General features: G+C 46.1%; 1 protein-coding gene across 5 annotated transcripts in view; it reads left to right on the top strand.

Annotated features, from left to right (window-relative positions):
- Positions 1-20,801, top strand: part of MIGA2 (mitoguardin 2) — a 60,888-nt gene that overhangs the window by 10,003 nt on the left and 30,084 nt on the right. For 4 of the 5 annotated variants that reach the window (XM_073540997.1, XM_073540995.1, XM_073540994.1 and 1 more), the window contains exons 3-13: positions 1,819-2,029; positions 3,449-3,570; positions 4,223-4,343; positions 5,330-5,463; positions 5,746-5,860; positions 6,724-6,824; positions 7,416-7,531; positions 11,575-11,647; positions 11,725-11,811; positions 11,898-11,996; positions 13,193-13,327. In XM_073540997.1, coding sequence (XP_073397098.1) covers positions 1,819-2,029; positions 3,449-3,570; positions 4,223-4,343; positions 5,330-5,463; positions 5,746-5,860; positions 6,724-6,824; positions 7,416-7,531; positions 11,575-11,647; positions 11,725-11,811; positions 11,898-11,996; positions 13,193-13,327 — 1,314 coding nt within the window. Of the gene's footprint in view, positions 1-1,818; positions 2,030-3,448; positions 3,571-4,222; positions 4,344-5,329; positions 5,464-5,745; positions 5,861-6,723; positions 6,825-7,415; positions 7,532-11,574; positions 11,648-11,724; positions 11,812-11,897; positions 11,997-13,192; positions 13,328-18,336; positions 18,414-20,801 lie in introns of all 5 variants that reach the window. The other variant, XM_073540998.1, reaches the window with a different exon arrangement.

Raw genomic sequence — 20,801 nt, 5'->3', positions numbered from 1 at the left:
GTGTAAATGCTGCTGTTCTCTTGAATCCAGTGTTGGTTTTTCTTTTGTTCCTGCACCTCTGCATTCCTGAGATATGGCCTCTTCTTCCCTGTTTATAAATCTAGTATTTTTTTAGCCAAGTTGGTGTGGTCGTCAAGATGACAAGAGTTGAGAGCCATGCCCCCTTGACGATCAATGCTTGATTTCTATTCAGGGAAGAAGGGGCCATATCTCAGAAACGGAAAGGCGCAGGAACAAAAGAAATACAATGCCGTATTCGGGAAAACAGTGGCATGTACTCCAGGTAGAAAAAAAATTACATTTTTATGGCAAATCACTGGCCCCCTTTAAGGTGCATTCACAGCTGCTGATTTAATTATTTCCAGTGTTCACACAGTATAATGCAAACTGCATGGGGTTAAATAATTGCTAATATGGTCCTTCTGTTTCCATACAGTTGGCATATTGTTGGCAGCATATCCCATGTTCCCATGATAATTTGCTGCCAACAGCTATGATTTTTAGGTTTATCATACTTATGTACACATATGGTTTTTCTTAGGATATGCCTTAGGCCGGTTTCACACGTCCTGATATTTCTGGTACCGGACAAACCGGTACTGGAGATATTAGTGTCCGTGTGTACTACGTGCGGCACACGTGTGGCAACCGTGTGCCGCATCAGTACCACATGGACGACCGCCGGGGAAGAAGCGCTACTGTAAGCGCTGTCCCCCAGCGGCTGGTGCTGAAGCCGGCTGTCATCCATTCTCCCCTGCTCTGCCGCGATCAGCGCAAGGGGAAGAGAATGAATGAAAAACTGAGCTGCTGTGACCTCCGGACTGTGGGAGAATGCAAGAGATGAGGTCACTGTGACAGAGTTTGAACTGCCGTGACCTCATCACTTGCATTCTCGCATGGTCCGGAGGCCACAGCAGGTCAGTTTTTCATTCATTCATTCTCCTCTGCTCGCCGCCAGAGCAGGAAGAATGACAGCCCCGTTCATCATCTGCCGCCGGGGAACAGCGGCTTACAGTAGCGCTACTTTCCCGGCGGTCGTCTGTGCATACGGAGGACAGTGTGCACTGTTCTCCGTGTGGCTGGGTGAAACACGCTGACATGTGCATGAACCTATTTATTTGAATGGATCTACATGTGTCAGTGTCTCTGGTACGTGAGAAAACTGTCACCACACGTACCGGAGACACTGACGTGTGAAAGGGGCTTTAAATGTATTGTAGATGCTGGTCTCGCCAATCTCAAGAATGGGGCAGATGTCAGCGGAGAGGTGGTCCAAATTCCTCCTTCTACGGGATTTCCAACCACCTTTCCCCTAACAGGAGCACATGACTGGGCCCTGCTCTTGTTATATGCAGGCCCCATTGTTGAGAACCACATCTACTATCCATTTATGATTATTCTGTGGGTATGTGATGTACTTGTGATCCCTGTCGTTCTTTATTTTCCTGGAGTGATGATGTGCCAGACATACACATGACCGACCCCTGGAAGCCAGTCTCTGGTCTACGAGGTCATGTGCTGTACTGGCGTGCATCACCGCAGAGGGCAGTGATTGGATGTAGTGGTCACATGGATCTACAGCATATCATTACTCCATAAAAATATACAAAACTCTGCTGTGGGGTATTTAATGGGTACTTAGTATTATAAAATATAATCTGCAGTTTTACTTTACATCACATACTCTCTCCGACAACCCCTTTCAATTACATCATATGGGAGTTCTGAGGCTTTTAGCAGAGCTTGTTTGGGTGGAGTCAATTGCAGGGTCTTATTCTGTGTGCTGGCTCATCTCTTACACTTTACGTCTCTTCGCAGAACACTTTCTCCCAGCTCAGGTTGTCACCGGGCCTGAGGAAAGTCCTTTTTGCCACCGCTCTGGGCACCGTGGCGTTAGCCCTGGCAGCTCATCAGCTGAAGAGACGGAAACACAAGAAAAAACAGATAACCGCAGGCGGTGAAAACCTGAAGGCAGGAGGGATCCCTCCTGTCATCTTACCTGTCAGACGCTCCTCTTCTGTAAAGAAAGGTTAGTCACCCTAATGGGCAAAGTTTACGAGGGACTGCACCATTATCAGCTCTTACCCCATTACCAGCTCGTTATCTGATGTTTGCGTTTCATCCAATAACTGCAAAGCGGGATTGATTTTATGTAACTGCCTCAGTCCTCACATTGTGGAATTTACTGTCTTGATGGACTGATAATATATTCTCAGGAAATTCCTGTCTGATGTTTATAGACACTTGTCATGGACTGTGGAAAAGCACAACATGTTGTGCAATATTATGGATGAGACTGCACAAGCAGTACTGACTTGTCCCCGGCAGCCTTGCTTCTCCTTGTAATGTCCCCTATGTAGCCTTAGGATATTCACAGATGTTGTGGATGTTGTCCAGACAGATGCACATTTTAAGTCCACATAGAGAATTACGGGAAGACTGATCGTCCCTGGACCTGGTGCAACAGCTCATCCCCATTCACTTTATTAGGTGAAAATGCAATAAGAGACAAACCCATGAACTCTGCTCGCTGTATATGAGGCTGAATAGTCACAGACTTGGTCAGAGCGCTCAAAATAATCGAAGCCAAACATGCCTACAATGGGCATGTGAGCATCAGAACAGGACCATTGAGCAATAGAAGAAGGTGCCCTGGTCTGATGTATCAGATTTCACATCTTGTGGATGACCGGGTGTCAGTGTGCATCATTTATCCTACAACTTGGCTCACTTTTATATTGTCCAAGTTGTGAAACTTTCTTTTGGAGCAGAGGGACCCAAAATTCAGCACAGTCCACATATCCTGCAAGATCCCAGCATGCCAGTACCAGGATCACTACTCCTGCCATTATTACTGTTAAATTACAGAACATTTGATGCGTTGAGACCTTTTACTTTTTTAAATTGCAGTACAGCAAATGTCTGGCATTGGGATATTTTCATCTCATCCATAGAAAGAATCAATTGGGCTGCACGCCGCCTCCTAAGAGAATCGCTCCTTCTCCCCAGAGAAGGGCTTTAATCTAAATCCGAGATTTATTACAAAATAGGACACTTACCAAAAATACAGAGGAGAGGAGCCGATTATAGTGATGGGAAGCCGGCAGCATTGTAACGCACCGCTCCAGTGTAGTGAGAGTGAGACTGGTGAGATACCATTGTGTGCTGTGCGGCTATTGGGGCGTTAGACTGGGCGCGGTGCATTTCCCACTTTTAAAGGGGTTTTACTTCTGGTAAATCACATACTTGCCTCCTGGACTGGTGTCGTTCTTGTGACGTCTTCATTGTGTGACATTTTCACATGTGTGCTGATTAATAATTTAATATATGTTGTTGTTGTTGTGTTTTTTTTTTTTTGTTTTTTTTTATCACACACATTGGGAAGGAACATCCTTTCTGGTGGTGCTTTTTTTATATCTCATTTTCCCTTGTTTTCTTACCCTTTTAGGATGCTCGCGTAGGGTGCAAAGTCCGAGCAGTAAAAGCAATGACACATTGAGCGGCATCTCTTCGATTGAACCAAGCAAGTACTCAAGCAAGCACTCGAGCTCCTCTCACAGTCTGGCATCGGTAAGACCTGCCATTGTTATATCAGGGGAATGATTCTGAGTCCACTTCTTATGCCAAATAGAAAAAGGACAAAAATTAGGTGAGGCTAAAGCCTTTGTTCCAAGTGTATAAGTTATCCCCTCTGCATAGGATTGATCACAGGGGTCTAATCACTGGGACCCCCACCAGTCTCAAGAAGTGGCTCTGAAACATGTGCATCTGTTCCATTCATTCTCTATTGGACTGCTGGAGATTGCTAAGTGTTGTACTGTCCCATAGAGCATGAATGGAGCGGAATGGTGCACATGCTAGAACCCGGCTCCATTCAGAGAGGATTGGACCATGGATCGGACCCCCAGGAATCAACACGTTATTCCCTATCCTATCAGTATACTTGGTGCTGGTTTCTATCCTGGGAGGCTCAGATTCATTTACAGCTACGATGCTTATGGTTGTCGTCTTTTTAGTCAATAGCATTTTAGGGAACTGCATAAATAATACTTGCGTATATTAGTATCCTGAATCTCTCACTTTGTTGTGGGTGCGTCCACTAATATACAGCACTTAAAGATTCATAAGTACAGTAATCTACTTATGGCTTCCTGTAGACTTCTAAAAAGTTCTAAATTTCTGTGAAAAATTGCATTGACCTCCATTGATCTTTTTTGGTTAGGTAGTGGCGGTCAACTCTTCCAATGCAAATGCTACTTCCCTGGCATCATGGGAGCCCCGGGAAATGGATGAACAGCTCGCTGCCTCTGATGAGTCTGAAGCAGAACATCTTTACATTCAAGGTAGGATTTACTGCAGTCATAAATCACAAGTCATAGATGACGTAACTTGGAGACTGTTATTATGAGCAGTGAGGTCTTAAAAGGACCATATAGCGTGCCAAAAATACCTTTTAGATGTGTATAATCCCCTGAATGATGAATGGGATGGTAGAATGAAGCCCCATTTTTATTTTTAGTTTGATAGGTGTCACTTTAAACTCATGGAATGCTTTTATGTATCCAAATCATTCTAAGATTTTTTTTTTTTTGTTTTTTTTTTTTTGCGTGACACATTGTACTTTTATATTAATAGTAAATTCGGTTTGAAGAGTTTTAAATATATTTATGAAAAAATGCCATTTTTATAAATTTTAATCTTTCTGCCCTTAAGATAGCCATAGTACGCAAAATGATTAATATTTACCACGTCTCATTTATGTCTGCATCATTTTTAAAATATGTTTTAGCATTTAGATGTAAAAATAAAAACCTGTAAAACATTGTAATATATTTTTTTTCTTTTTTAAGATCCGATTTTATCATTTTCATAAGGAATAATAAGAAAGTCACCCCACATTTTTTAAAGAAATTTATAAGCGCCATGGAATAAATGGCGCTATATAAATGCATAATAATAATAATTCTGAGCAAAGAAATACCCCCACATAGGGGCATAATCTGAAGGGAAGGACTGCTTTTTGGCTTTTGGAGCAAATGGTTTTCAGGTGCCATATCACATTTGATGATCCCATTATGTACTGGTATAGTAGAAATTGCAAAGGTTTGACCGTCTTTGCAAACTACACTTGGCAATACATTTATCTTGGGGTGTAGTGAGAGTTTTGATCTAATGGGTGTTTTCCAAAATTGAATACAAAAAATTGCTGATTTTTCATCATTTTTCCATTTCAGTGCCACTGTGGACGCTCATCCGATTAACTGTTAAGCATGTTTCTTGATCAGAATTGCTTTTTTTTTAATTAAATGGACTATTTTTTACTATTTAGGAGTGGAGCTTTTTGAAGAGGCTCTGCATAAGTGGGAGCTGGCACTGAATATTGGGCAGAGATGCAGCTCCAATACCCCGACCGCTCATAGTAGTGAAGTTATCAATGATGAGCCATCTGCAAGCATACTTGAGGTAAAAGCGCATCTATTGTGATATATATGTATTCTTTGTTCTTGTAACTGGTTGTAATAAGATAGGTTTTCTGTAAATGTAAGGGCTCAATCAGGCGTCTGTGCATGGACTGACCTCAGCTCTAATGCGCGACAGCATCATAGAAATACATGAATCCATCATGCTCCGGTCGGAACTCTCTCGACCAGACCTTACATTGCTGTCAGAGATTGGACTGATTTGCACAGACCTCTGCATGATCCCTAATGAAGACATTCTTCTCCTTCCTTTCTTTTATACTAGACGTCTCAAACCAAAGAGTTTGCCGGGAAGTTGGAATCCTTGCTGAGCCGAGCTTACAATTTGCAGGAAGAATTTGGCACGAGCGTTCCTCCTGATACCATGCTGGTGGATCTGGGTGAGTTGTGGCTTTTGTGGTATCTGATCTATCCCACCTCCATTGTGTAATCAGATCCTTGGGACACATTATGCCGCAGCATTGATAATGGGTAATTCGCTAATAGAGGGGAGATCCTTCTATTGGGACTCCCAATATTCAGCACTTTTATTGTCTGTTGAGGCAATGTCAATGTGAAATGTGATGTGTTAAGGTCTTCATACACATTTCTTCTGAATCCCTTTGAGAGCCTTCTTAGGCACAGGCTTATATTTGCCCCAAATAAAAGGATCAGTTGTTGAAATTCTGCTTACTGGATCCTTCTTCTCACCCCCGCTGGGAGTCTGGAGGCCTCCATGCACATTAATCTATTGGACGATCCTGCCCATATTGACAGGTTTAGCTGATTTAATGGAGTTGTCCAGGCTTGGGGCTCAAGTCTGCAGTCACTTTGTTTCTGCAGACTTGCAAATCCTCGCAGTGCGCACTGTCAGGATTCTCTGGCGCCAGGAGCGAGCGGTCGTGTGATCACAAATATGCAAGTTGCATTATTACGGTCATATTCTGACTAGACGTGTCCGGTCTCACTCCAATCATTTGCATCAAGCAATGCTGCGCATGTCTAGTTGGCGTGTGACTGGATATATGTAAATCTTACTTGCAGTCATGTGCCCGTGTTCTACTGGCATTAGAGAATCCTGCAGACTTGAGCCCCAAGTCTGAACTACCCCTTTTAAATCTAATTTCTATGGGGGGGCCTTTAGATTCTAGAAGAAGAGAAAGAAGGTCAAGTAATTAAAAAAGAACAAAATTTTAGAAAAAGTAACAATCCTACTGCCTGGTATTAGAGAATTGTATAATTATTCGATCCTCTCCCAAAACAGAAGGAGCCCTGATGTTCCCATTACTGGAGGGCAGGAGGCAGTTACAAATGGACGATGAAGTCAGCACAATGTCAGATGATTCCTTCTTCTCCGCAGCAGAGGTGACGACTCCTATAACGTAATGAATGGTCAGATGGAGGCATTACCCACAGTAACCCGTCTGATCCTGGCTGACATCCGCTGAATGACACTTAGGCTAGTTTCAGACTAGCGTTTCTGCCAGCAGCGCACGGCGCTAATAAGCCCCACCCCCTGCCACGCCCCCTCCGGTCATCTCTGCCTAGTATCACTGCATGCGATCTGCACACCCTATCTTTAGCATAGGGTGCGCTGGCCGTGCGCTAGTAGAATTTTGCGTGCGCTGCGCCCTTTTGACGGTGCTCCAAGCGCACAAAAATGCAATATGGTGTGTTCGGCGCACGTCGGCGCACCGTCAAAAGGGCGCAGCGCACGCAAAATCCTACTAGCACACGACCAGCGCACGGTCTGCGCACCCTATGCTAAAGATAGGGTGTGCAGATCGCATGCAGCGATGTGCGATACTAGGCGGAGATGACCGGAGGGGGCGAAGCAGGAGGCGTGGCTTACCGGCGCCGTGCACTGCTGGCAAAAACGCTAGTCTGAAACTAGCCTTAGTAGCTCGTTTTTCGTTCACAGAATTATTTTTAATGTCGACATTATTTTCTTTTTAGCTTTTTGAGTCCATTCAACTGAACGAAGGTCCATTCCTACCAGCCAAGCCTGCGGCAGCCTACGAGGACGCGATGAGGTTGGTCAGCCTCGGTGAAGTAACATGCCGGACTGTGAGGTAAGGGCTGTGTTAGGGATACAAATGTGCAAGCAATAGAATTTTTTTGCAATTAAAAACCTGTTCCTCTTAATTGTTTCTGCAGCAAATGCACGGATTTCTGATAAGTGGTTGTACTATGCCAGACTCCCATCAGTCCCATAGGGTAGATACTCGACCATCCTTCACTTAGTGTACCTTAAATGATCTGCACATCAGAGGGGTGCTATGTCTTGAGATCCCTAATGACCGCTGAAAAGATCACGCACTTGTACAAGTAGCAGTTAACAGATCCTGTTTGTTTTAGCAATGTATGCACTCAATATGGCGCCAGGTATCACACTTTTTTTTTTTTAATGAAATATTTTTTATTACAACAGATAACCTCATTGTAATACAGTCTGACACCAACTCCAGACAGATAAAAATAGGAAAATGTATTAATCTGCTTTTTACATTACATTTTGTAACATAACTAGCCCCTTAACTCCATAACCTACCCCCTCCCTTCCCATCAATCCCATCCCAATATCCTTTATACTTCAGCTAATACATCACCTCTTAGTAAACTGAAACATAGCTTTTCAGATGCACAACTTTATAAATCTGAATTTCTCTCCCAAACAATGTACAATATAAAATAATATTGTGGTACCATGTTAGCCAGAAAAATAGATGTAAATGCTTATGTCCCCCCAAAAAATTGAGAAAAGTATTCAAGGTGTGATACCTTTATTGGCTAACCAGAGAAATTATATTTTCAAGCAAGCTTTCAGAGCTCAAAGGGCCCCTTCATCAGGCAGTATTACAAGTGAATTACTGAGAAGAGATGGCACCATTTAAATAGGAATTACAGCAGGACATGAGGTGATACAGGCCAAGGAAATCAATTTAAGTTTTTTGTTACACATGCAAATGAGGTGGAAATGTTCTGTTAGAGATCTGAAGACCTTCTTGTGGAGGTGTGAACTGTGTCCATGTAATGAGTCATGAATCCAGGTGTCAAATTGAGTCCTATTCTTAGAGATTGAAACATAGAAAAATTTGGGAGTTCAAATTTATAAATTTCTCTGTCACTATTAAAATGACCTTTCAATTTTAGGACTTTTAGATCTGCCAAGCTGTGTCCAGGTCTAGAGAAGTGTATCCCTACAGGCATGTCCAGCTCATTTTTAATAGTATGTCTATGCAGATTCATCCTTGTTTGCAGTTTTTGCTTAGTTTCTCCTATGTATGTCCCTGCATTGCACCTTCTACACTGTATCATGTACACCACATGGGAGGATGTACATGAAAATGAGTCCATGATCTTATAGTCCTTTTTTGTGTTGGGTATGGGGACTTTCTGTTGGTGATATGTGGTTGCAGGTCTTGCATTTCTTACTGTTACAGGGGACTGTGCCCGTCTGTGATGTTGATGTGAGGGCACTTCTGACAAGGATATTTCTTAGGTTGAGAGGCTGTTTGTAGGAGAGCAAACGATGGGGCCCACACCGACTAGACAGGACAGGAAAGGAAAGACACTGTCTGCAATCACGCAAAAAACCCTGCAAAAAGATCCAACACGTCTGATGCAAAAATACTGAAGTCGCACGACTTCGCCCACTATATCAGCACTCTGATATATTCTGAAAGCAGAGCAAAAAGAGGCCAATCTAATAAGGGACAAAAACAAACTGACACAAGCAGTAACATATGGATGGTGATTCAGCACAGCCCCAGCCGGAGCTGGCTGACCACATTTGATCTGGTTTTGTCCATCTCAGTTTTGTGTGAACAGAATAGCAAATGAACACTTAGCTGAGCATGCAGGGACTGAGCTGGAAACTAAGACCTCAGGAGGCAGGAAAAAATCATCAGCAGGGATAGAGGGAGTCGGCTGTCTTAAATTCAGTCTGAAACCCCAGATCTCCAATCGTCATCATCATTATCAGGTGGCAAGCCTGTGTTAATCAGATCAGCTCCATTACCTCCAGTAACCACCAGAGGGAGCCCAGGAAGAGAACTTGCAACCCCTCCGTCAACCTGACCAGCTCCACCACCTTCAGCAGTAACCAGAGGTAGGCCAGAAAGCGAACTCACAACACAGATCCCTCCCAAAAACACAACAGGAGAAAGAGGGCAGCCGCCTCAACCCACTGAGTCCTTTGATTTTGCCTGACGCAGGTGTTGCTCGCAACTATCCAACCATCTGAGTGCCTCTTTCTCCTCTGTAAAAAATTGGACCACTCCCTCAGCAACTACTCTTAATTTGGCCGGATACAGCATTGAATAGTTGACGCCAAGCTCCCTCAGCCTCCTCTCAATATTCACGAATCTCGCTCTCTGTTTCTGCACCTCCATGGAGAAATCCGGAAATATAGAGATCCTGGAGCCGTTTATCTTAAGATCCTGATGCTCTCTAGCGTGCCTTAGAATTGCGTCTCTGTCTCGATAATGTAGGACCTTGACCAGCACTTGTCTGGGAGGGCGTCCAGAGGGGGAGGGGTTGTGTAGGAACACGATGTGCTCTTTCAATTGCGTACATGCGGGACAGTTTATCAGCACCAATACTGTTTAACAGCCATTTTTCAAAAAACTCTGTTGGTGCCGATCCCTCCGTCTTTTCAGGCACCCCTATCAACCGCACATGATTGCGTCTGGACCTGTTCTCAAGGTCATCTGCAGAAATCGCAGCACTCATGCGTTTTGTAGCCTTATCGGCTTTTGTTATATAGTCCTCAGTATTACTGATGCGTTTTTCAGCTTCTCCCATCCTCTCCTTGGTCACATGCATTGAGTGCTGCAGTTTGGACATGTCTGCCTGCATGACCCCCAATTGTGCAGCTACATTAGTGATAGTAGTATGGCTGTGCAGGACCAGCTTAAACAGATCTTTCAGTGTGGGTTCCTCAGGGATATGAAAACCACTTATATATTCAGCAGTGCCACTCTGTCCTTCCACTTTCATTTTCTTCCTGCTCACTGGCTCTGCTCCCTCCATCACTCTCTGCCCCCTCCTCCTCCCCCGGCTCTTTCACTTCCACATACTGTTCAGGCTTGCTCTTTGTTGTCACTGCCAGGCACCTGGCCACATCCTCCTGTCTAGCAAAGCGGCAGCCTGGTCACAGCATCATATCCCCTGGGCTCCTCTCCCACCTCCTCCAGCTCTGCTGCCAGCATTTCTTCCCGGCTGGAGCCATCTTGGGTCCTCTTCTCCGTCTCCTCCGCCGACTTCCTGGAACTTCTCCTACTCTACCCGCCATAGCGTCGCAGGTAGTTATATTTTGTGCCCCACACCAGCCACAGAGTCCCCCGTTCTTTATGGGTATTTAACCCCCAATATTAAAGGCTGCAATCTGTATAATGGCTGATATTGAGCAGGAGCTCCTGCCTCAGACGTCTGCTCACATCCTGCTCAGGCCACGCCCCCCCAGGTATCACTTTCTTTGTGTGTTCATGCAGTAGCCAAGTGATTATTTGGGGTCCATGAACCCAGAACCCAGTCTATCTGCAGCATATTTAAGGGGAAATTTCTTAAGAAAAATAACCTACTGTTGTGCAGTGAAGAGGGATGGGATTGTTGGGATCCCCCACTTAAGTAATCTATGTGGGGTCACATACATAGGACCCACAATGATCAGACGTTTTCTACCACTCCCAAGTCTAGGTGGTAAATGTCTATACCAAGATATCTTGACAACAGGGCCTTTTTTTGGTACTGTGGGGAATAGACTGCTCTGCATTTGTGGCTTTCCTAATTATTTGTACTGGATTTTTAATAATTGCAGGGCCACAAATGAAGACGCGGCCTCGCATCTGTGTCTCTCTTCATTCACTTCTGTAGAAGCTATGAAAAGGTCCCATGCAAGAAAATCTAGAAAGCTACACGTGTGCAGCCATCGCTCTATTCTCAGTGGGGCAAGTCGTGACCCATCCTCGAAATAAAACCAGGTCCCTGTGTAGGACCTGCTTATATCAGACTTTTTATGTCTTAAATGTCCAAAAAGGGAATAGGAGTTAAAATGTTAATATTAAAGGTATTTTATCTTTTAAAGATTATTAAAGGTGTTTTCCACTTTCAGGACTCAGTTATTGGGATGCTACAACGACCATGACTTTCTGGCTAAACTTCACTGCGTCCGTCAAGCCTTTAAGGTACTGAAATCAACAAGTTCTTTCATAGATTACTGTGAGTAAGGAGATTATCATCCACTCTGGGTTTTCTCTTGCAGCTGTTACTCCAGGATAATGGGAATCTGCTGTTTTTTGGTGAAGTCGGAAAGCAGATGGTGACAGGACTTATTGTGAGAGCAGAGAAGGTATTGAACCTTGTACATGTCAGTAAGTGACAGGTGTAATAATAGGAGACTTTACTGATGAGAGCTTTATATCGTAAACCTGCTAGAACCCAAAGGGATTCATTGAAAACTATGAACAGATGCTACTGTATGCGTCAAAGGAGGAATCGTGGCCTACCACACAGAGGGAGCTGGAAGGACGTGGGGTAAGGAAAGTTTACTCTTCTTTTACTAAAAATCATTCAAACAGTACAGATAAAGGGGATTTCTGGCCATGACCTGTGACTGCCTATTGCTAATCAGGTGCAGTCACCTGCCGATTAATGCAACTACTACTGTAGACCTCCTCCATCATTTACAAGCTGAGAGTCATTGTTGCTCTTTGGAGTTCTGCACAACACTAAGACTGTCGGTGGCGGACCATTTGCTCAGAGAGGGCTGAGTATCAGTTCTATGTACTGCCTTCATAAGAGCAATATCCTTTGGCTCCAGGTCCTGACGGCTGTCTCTGCACTCTCCTTTTTCTACTTAAGTGTTGGCAACATGGAGGAGGGATGTGCACAGATTTCCATTATGGAGAGGGGAGAAAGCATGTACATTTTAAGGCAGGTCAGAAAAAAACGAGTACAGCACATACAGAGGAAATAAAGGCAGGATAGAAACTGTGATGATATATGAGCAAATGGAGACACAGGTACTTTGGATATAAATAGACCTCACTTACAGTCTATGTTGCTGGATAAAGCACACAGACTTAACATCCAGCCTGTATTACTAGGCGAGACACACAGACCTCACATCCAACTTATATTACCAGGAGAGACCTAGACCTCACATCCAGCCTATGTTACTGGGAGAGACACATACCTCACATCCAGCCTATATTACTGGGAGAGACACATACCTCACATCCAGCCTATATTACTGGGAGAGACACATACCTCACATCCAACCTATATTACCAGGAGAGACGCAGACCTCACATCCAGCCTATATTACCGGGAGAGACTCAGACCTCACATCCAGCCTATACTACCGGCAGTGACGTTACTACAAGTGAAAAATCTAAAAGATAGATTAGCCTGCACCCACATATCAGGAGTCTGAAAATGAAGGAATGAAGATTGCACTAAGTTTCAGCCAACAATCTTAGAAACTAAAGTTAGCCACTAACATTAGTAGAAGTAGAAATTTCTATTCGGCTGTACAGTTTTCTGTTATGTCATTCTATTTACCTGTTCTGTAGAGATCGGTATCGGTAAAAAACACATCTGCTTACAGGAACATGTTTCCCAAAGGAGCGTCTTGTGGATTAGTACAAACAGGACTGATAGGTTTTGGGGACAGCACTTAGGAGACCTCCTCTCTGGATAGTAAATGTGTTTTGTTTTCTCCCATCCAGGTTGTCTGCATGAATTTCTTTGACATTGTGCTGGATTTTATCCTAATGGATGCCTTTGAGGACCTAGAAAACCCTCCTACCTCGGTGATTGCTGTACTGCGCAACCGTTGGTTGTCTGACAGCTTCAAGGAAACAGTAAGAAGGAAGAATTAACCTTATATAATCCTTGTGTATTGTGGAGGATGTTGTACAGGGAAATAAGACATCTCCAATAGGAATCTGTTCTGTTACGTCAAGGAAAGTGCTAAAGGACAGTAGATAAAAGTATTAGGACATGCATTAATTATTCAACTCATTTTTCTCCTACGCCTCATTGGGGGACACAGACAGTGGGTGTTATGCTGCTTGCCACTAGGAGGACACTAAGTAAACCAGAAAAAAAGTTAACTCCTCCCCTGCAGTATACACTCTCTCGCTGGATGAGATTTCTCCAGTTCTAGCTTAGTGTCTGTAGGAGGCACTTGGGTCTGGCTTCAGACCCGACCGTTTTTATTTTCATTTTTGATTTTTCTGAAAATGTTTATTTTTTAATTAACGGAGTGAAGGGGGCGACTGTTCCTTTCTATGGCCCGCTCTCCCCCCGAACCAACAACAGGCAAGCACGCGGCGTATACCATCCCATACACTTTCCTGCGATGAATGGGGCTGATTCCTCTGGCGATGATTCCTTACGGTGGTAATTCACGGATATGAGGGCAAGCGCAACTGAAGAAGCATGGAGACAATAGCGCTTCTGAATGCCCTGAATCAGCCCCATAGCTCTCCATCCCCATGCCCATAGGGAGGATCGATTGAGCATACCCCTTTGAGAACTCCTCCAGCTCTGCTTCATCAGCCCAGGAGGATGAGAAGACCTGCGTGGATGGCCCCGGACAGCGGCCTGAGCACAGGAGTAGAGGTATGGGGTCAGGTCCTGGTCTCCGGGAGAGGCGCTGACTTTGCCTCAGCGGCGGTGCACCGGCCACCCATAGCGGCCCCCCCGCTCTCGGCGCTTACCGCGGGTAGGCCGAAAATTTAGTCCCCGGCTTTTCCGGCCTACTAGGCCGCAATTTGAATCCTCCAACTGACCAAGAGTTGCTTGATTCTCTTATAGAATCAGTCAACAGTATTCTGGAGCTGGATGAGGAAAATATTCCCACTCCAGCACACGATATCTCATTTAAGAGGACCAAACGTGTACGCAGGTTATTTACCAGCCATCCGGAGTTTAAGGACATTGTGCAGAAACATAGGGATCGGCTACATAAGCGGTTCACAGGACAAATGTTTATTGAGGCTAAATACCCTTTTTCTCCAGACCTAATGAAGGATTGCTTACAGTCCCCTTCGGTGGACCCCCCCTGTATCGAATCTTGCTTCTAAAACGCCCCTATCCATTTCTGAGGGCTCCTCAGTCAGAAACCCCTCCGATCGTCAAATTGACTACCTTGCCCGCTCAGTTTTTGAAGCTTCAGGAGCGGCGCTGTTTCCATCTTTCGCGGCGACTTGAGTTGCTAAGGCAATGGCCACTTGGGCAGAAGTTTTAGTTACTGCCTTCCAGGGTACCAATCTTCCTCCGAAGGCAACCAGGGTCGCCAGACAGATAATTCAAGCAGCGGACTTTGTAGTGGACGCTTCTTTAGATGCCGCCAATTGCACTGCTCAAACTGCTGCTAATGCGATCTCCATTAGAAGAGCCCTAAAAACGGCCGAGCAGCCTTTTGTTGAGGAAGGAATTTACTCTTTCCCCCGGTAGTATCAGAAATGAGCTGGTCTAGTTTCTCTCCAAAAAGACGACCAGGTTGATAGTGCAAAGAAGTCAACGATCTCTTAGATATGGCATCCGCCCGCGTTTTTGACCTTTTCGCAGCAATTCCGGTTGGTCCTCCACTACCTTCTCTTCCGGATCAAGTCGGTCCCCGCGCGGAGACAGAGGCTCCCAGGTCTCATACAGACCTAACCGCTCTTGGAAGCCCAGGCCAAGGGCAACTAGATCTAGGGGAGCCAGACCCCATAGATCTGCACAATGACTTGTTGCGGTATCCGGCGGACACCGACAAAGTAGGCTGTCGTCTACTTTCCTTCAGTCACACCTGGCTCGCGGTCGTCCACGACAAGTGGGTCAGGGAGCTGGTGTCCTCCGGATATAAGATGTCTTTTTCTTGGGGTGGGGAGAAAATTCTAAGAGCCTTCCTTCGGGCTGTTCACAGGCTCTGCAAAGGAACGGAGTTATCATTCCAGTCCCACATCACGAAAGGTTCAGGGGTTTTTATTCAAACCTTTTTGTGGTTCCAAAGAAGGACGGGACATTGCGGCCCATATTGGATCTCAAACTGTTCAATCAGTTTGTCAAGGTACGGCGATTCCGAATGGAATCTCTCCGATCAGTTGTCGCTTCCATGGAAAAAGGAGAGTTCCTAGCATCCATCGACATCAAGGACACTTACCTTCACATTCCGATCTGCCCGTCCCAACAGCAGTTCCTGTGTTTTGCAATTCACGAGGAACACTTCCAGTTCATTGCCTTGCCCTTTGGACTCCCCACCGCCCCCAGGGTCTTTACCAAGGTCATGGTGGGTGTCATGGCTATTCTCCACTCTCGGGGAGTGGTGGTGTTACCGTATCTGGACGACCTGCTCATCAAGGGTCCGTCCCTTCCAGCCTGAGAGGAGTCCGTGCAGATAACAGTAAATACAATTTCTCGCCGGGGATGGAAGATAAACTTCGAAAAGTCTTTCCCAAAACCGGCTCAGCAGATTTCCTTTTTTGGAATGATCTTGGACACTTCCCGCGGGTTGGTCATTCTCCCTCCAGAAAAGACCCAAGCCTTACAACAGGCAGCGCAGACTCTCTCCCGAATGGTTTCTCACTCCGTTCGTTTCAGCATGAAAGTTCTCGGAAAGATGGTGGCAGCGATGGAAGCAGTCCCATTCGCACAGTTCCATCTCCGTCCCTTACAACTCGCGTTGCTGTTAGCTTGGGACAAGAACCCGTTCTCCCTGGACCATCGGTTCCTTCTGTCCCTGCTGGTCAGACAAGCCCTTAAGAGGTGGACACTTAGGACCTCCCTGAATCAAGGGAGGTCCTTTCTCCCAGTAAGATGGTGGGTAGTAACCACCGACGCAAGTCTTCTGGGCTGGGGTGCGGTCTTTCGTCACCACACGGCACAGGGTCGTTGGTCACGTCTCCCCATCAACATTTTGGCAATACGTGCGACCATCTCCTCACAGGTCACCCCATCAGGATCCAATCCGACAACGCTTCGGCTGTAGCGTATATCAACCGCCAGGGAGGTACTCGGAGCAGGATGGCCATGCACGAAGTGAGTCACATCCTCCATTGGGCCGAGACCAACCATTCGCCCATCTCAGCAATCCACATCCCGGGCGTAGAGAATTGGGCGGCAGATTTTCTCAGTCACCAGTGCCTTGCCTCGGGAGAGTGGTCTCTCCACTTGGAAGTCTTTCAGCAGATTTGTCATCGTTGGGGGACTCCGGATGTGGATCTCATGGCCTGAAGACTAAACAACAAGGTTCCTCGATTCATTGCCCGATCGTGCGATCCATGCGCCATTGGAGCGGACGCCCTAGTTCTGTCATAACACCGGTTCCTGCTCCCGTACATCTCCCCCGCCCTCTTCCCTTGCTTCTGAGGGTAATCAAGAAGATCAGAACAGAGGGAGTACCAGTGATCCTAGTCACGCCAGATTGGCCGCGCCGAGCATTGTATGCAGAACTGATACAACTAATCGTCGACGTCCCCTGGCGACTTCGCATGGATCTACTCTCACAGGGCTCGATTTACCACCAGAACTCTGTGGCCCTGTCTTTGACGGCGTGGCCGTTGAATCCTGGATTTTAGCACAGGCTGGGTTTTCTCATGACGTGATTTCCACCATGATTAGTGCTAGGAAGCCTGTGTCCATGCGCATCTATCACTGCACCTGGAAAACCTTTTCGGGGTGCAAGGATGATGGTCGGTCCCCCTCTGGTGTTTTCCATTCCGGCCATATTGGAATTCCTTCAATCCGGATTAGCTTGCTCAAGGGCCAAATTTTAGCCTTGTCAGTGCTATTCCAACGCAAAATTGCCACCAAACTTCAGGTCAAGACGTTCATTCAGGTAGTCTCCCAAGTGGCGCCTCCTTATAGAATGCCATTGGAATCATGGGACCTTTAACCTGGTTCTCGGGGCCTTACAGGAGGCTCCTTTCGAACTGCTGCAGGACGTGCCACTGACCGTTCTCTCTTGGAAGGTGGTCTTTCTAGTGGCAATTACGTCAATCAGACGAGTTTCGGAATTGGCGGCTCTGCCCTGCCATCCTCCGTTCCTGAACGTTCCTCAGGACAAGGCAGTTCTCAGGACATCCCCGTCCTTCCTGCCCAAAGTTGTATCCTCTTTCCATCTCAATGAGGAAATTGTTTTGTCTTCCTTTTGTCCGGCACCAGTCCATCGCATTGAGAAGCCCTCCACACCCTGGATGTGGTTAGGGCTCTGAGACTGTACATCTCTCGAACGGCTCCCTTCCGCAAGGTGCCCTGTTCATTTTTCCAGAGTGGCATAGGAAGGGTCTAGCCGCTTCAAAAGCAACGCTAGCCAGGTGGATTCACTTGGCGATTCAGGAATCCTATCGTGTCCGGAACGCGCCTGTCCCAGCAGGGATTAAGGCACACTCTACCCACTCAGTGGGCGTTTCTTGGTCCATTCGGCACCAGGCCTCGGCAGAACAGGTCTGCAAGGCTGCAACTTGGTCCAGTCTGCATACTTTTACAAAACATTACCAAATTCATTCTCAGGCCTCTGCAGATGCATCCTGCAATCGGCAGTACCACAGTGTTAAGTCAGTGGTACTAACAGATGTATGCTCCCCACCCAGGGACTGCTTTAGGACGTCCCACTGTCTGTGTCCCCCAATGAGGAGTAGGAGAAATAGGGATTTTTGTGTACTCACTGTAAAATCTTTTTCTCCAAGCCAATCATTGGGGGATACAGCACCCACCCTGTTTAGCCTATTGGCCCACTGTAGCATTCTTAGGTTTTGGCATAGTTATGTTATTGTTGACTGTTTATGCTCCTACTGCTTTTTTCACCGAACTGGAGAAATCTCTTCCAGCGAGAGGGTGTATACTGCAGGGGAGGAGCTAACTTTTTTTCTGGTTTACTTAGTGTCCTCCTAGTGGCAAGCAGCATAACACCCACTGTCTGTGTCCCCCAATGATTGGCTCGGAGAAAAGGATTTTACGGTGAGTACACAAAAATCCCTATTTCTAATCTGGCCCCTAACCCCTCCGGTGTATAACATCTAGCCCGTCGTGCCCTGGTCTATAACCTCTGGCCCCCTGCCATGATGTCTGCCTTTATAAATGTGGCAGACCGGCTGATGGTAAAGAGCTCACTGATACCAGCACGGGTCCTGTAATAGGAGCCGTAGGGGTAACAAGTCCATTCGTGACATTTCTTCCCTCCTAAACCTTCCCCTGTTAATTGTGAGTGATATTATTGAGAAGTGGAAGGAAGCGCAGCAACTCGGCCATGAAGTGGAGACTACGTTACGTTAGATTAGGGGACCAAGTGCTGATGAGCAGAGGGCAGAAAAGTCACCAAGCTCTGGTGACTCCATAACTGCAGAGTCCAGACCTCCTCTAGTATAACATCACAAACAAAATGGCCCCGCTGGGAGCTTTATGGCCGAGCAGCTGCATATGCAGTCTTACATCACCAAGCACAATGCTGATCGATGGATGGAGTGGTGGAAAGCCTCCACCACTGGACTCTGGAGGAAACATGTTCTGTTCAGTGACTGATCACACTTCTCTATCTGGCATCTGATGAATGATTCTGGGTTTGGTGAATGCCAGGAGAACATTACCCCCTGACTGCATTGTGCCTGCTGTACAGATGGTGAAGGAGGGGTAATGCTATGGACTTGTTATCGGGGGGGGGGGGGGGGCTGCCTCAACCCCCCCCCCCCCCTTGGTTCCAGTGATGTCCAAAATGTATTGTGCTGAAGCCTTAACATTTCAAAAAAGTAGCTTCCTGCTTTGTAGGTACAGTTTGGGAAAGACCCTTTTCTGTCCCCCATGACTGTGCCCAGTGCACAAGGTCCATAAAGACATGGAGGGGAGTTTGGTGGAAGAACATGAGCGGCTGCACAGAGCCTGGGCCCCAATCCCATCCAAGAGCAGAGACTGTGACGCCGGTCTTCCCCCATCATCAAGGTCTGACCCCCACAAATGCTCTTTGTGGATGAAGGCGCAAAAATTCCCACAGACGCCTCCAAAATCTTGTAGAAATCCTTCCCAGAAGAGCGGGATCCATTGTATCTGCAGAGGGGCCACACTGCATGTGTCTATGGATAAAGAATGAGAGATCAGAAAATCTGTAGGTGGATGTGGAGGGTGGCACATACTTGTGTCTTTATGATAATGTATTTATGTACAGGACTGTGCAAAAGTGTTAGCGGGGAAAACCACTGCATAGTAAAAAGCTTTCTAAAATAGAAGTGTTAATAGTTTTGTTTTTATCAAGTAGCAAAAGGCAAAGTGCACAATTTCTGAAGCAACTCGGCAGGAGGTTGTTCCAAACATCTTGAAGAAGTGACCACAGATCTTCTTTTTAAGGCTACTTTCACACATCAGGTTTTCGGCGTCAGGCGCGATCCGGCGTCGTGCCGGAGCGCCGGATCCGGCAAATATTTCGTAAAACCGGATGTGACAGATCCGTTTTTCTGCCGGATCCGTCTTGTTCTTGACAGACAAAACCGGATCCGTCTCATCCGGTTCATCCGGTTTTTGTTCCGTTTTTCGACGGATTACGCCGGATCCGGTTTTTAAAATCGCCCCTTGTGGCCTTCCGAACGGGATTGGCTACTGAAAAACTATATATAGCGTGTTCCTACAGCCCTTCTTTGACAGGTTGTAGAGGAGAAAGTGCAGGTTGGAGAGAAGAGCAAGTTACTGGCGAAGATGGATGTTGTGATTGGAAATATTTTGAAGAATTTGGCGGATTTTACAGCGGAGGCGAATCGTTTGAGGGTGATTGTTCTGGAGAAGGAGAGAGCGAGACAGCAGCGCATCAGGCATCGTAGACGACGTTTGTGGATCCACCCCATCACAGCCAAGAGAATGACGCGTGGGGTCTATTCTACACTCTGCATGGACCTTAGACGAAACCCGGATAAATTTTTTTGGATATGTTCGGATGAAAATGGAGAATTTTGATTACTTGGTGGAGCGCATTGCACACCTCATAAGAAAAGCGGACACCTATTGCCGCTTCTCTGTTTCACCCGCAGAGCGTCTGATGGTGACTTTAAGGTAAGCTACATTTATTGGATGTGCTCGCATCAGAGCACACTTTCACTGCAATCTTGTTGGTGGTAGTTTGTATCTCCAAGTGTTATAGCTGAGTTTTGGTATGTAATGCTGTGATTTTAAACTAATTGATTGTTTTTTAATTCCCCACAGATTTCTTGCAACTGGAGAATCCCTTTCGTCACTGCATTTCCAGTACAGACTCAGGATTTCCACCATATCTGGAATAGTGAAGTACACATGCCGTGCACTGTGGGACTCCTTAGCTGAAGAGTTTTTACCAGAGCCCACAACAGAGAGGTGGACTGAAATTTCAGA

Source organism: Dendrobates tinctorius, unplaced genomic scaffold (genome assembly GCF_039654945.1).
Source record: "Dendrobates tinctorius isolate UK_male_01 unplaced genomic scaffold, ASM3965494v1 ptg000120l, whole genome shotgun sequence".
NCBI classification, from domain to species: domain Eukaryota; kingdom Metazoa; phylum Chordata; class Amphibia; order Anura; family Dendrobatidae; genus Dendrobates; species Dendrobates tinctorius.
This window is presented reverse-complemented; position numbering and strand designations above follow the sequence as displayed.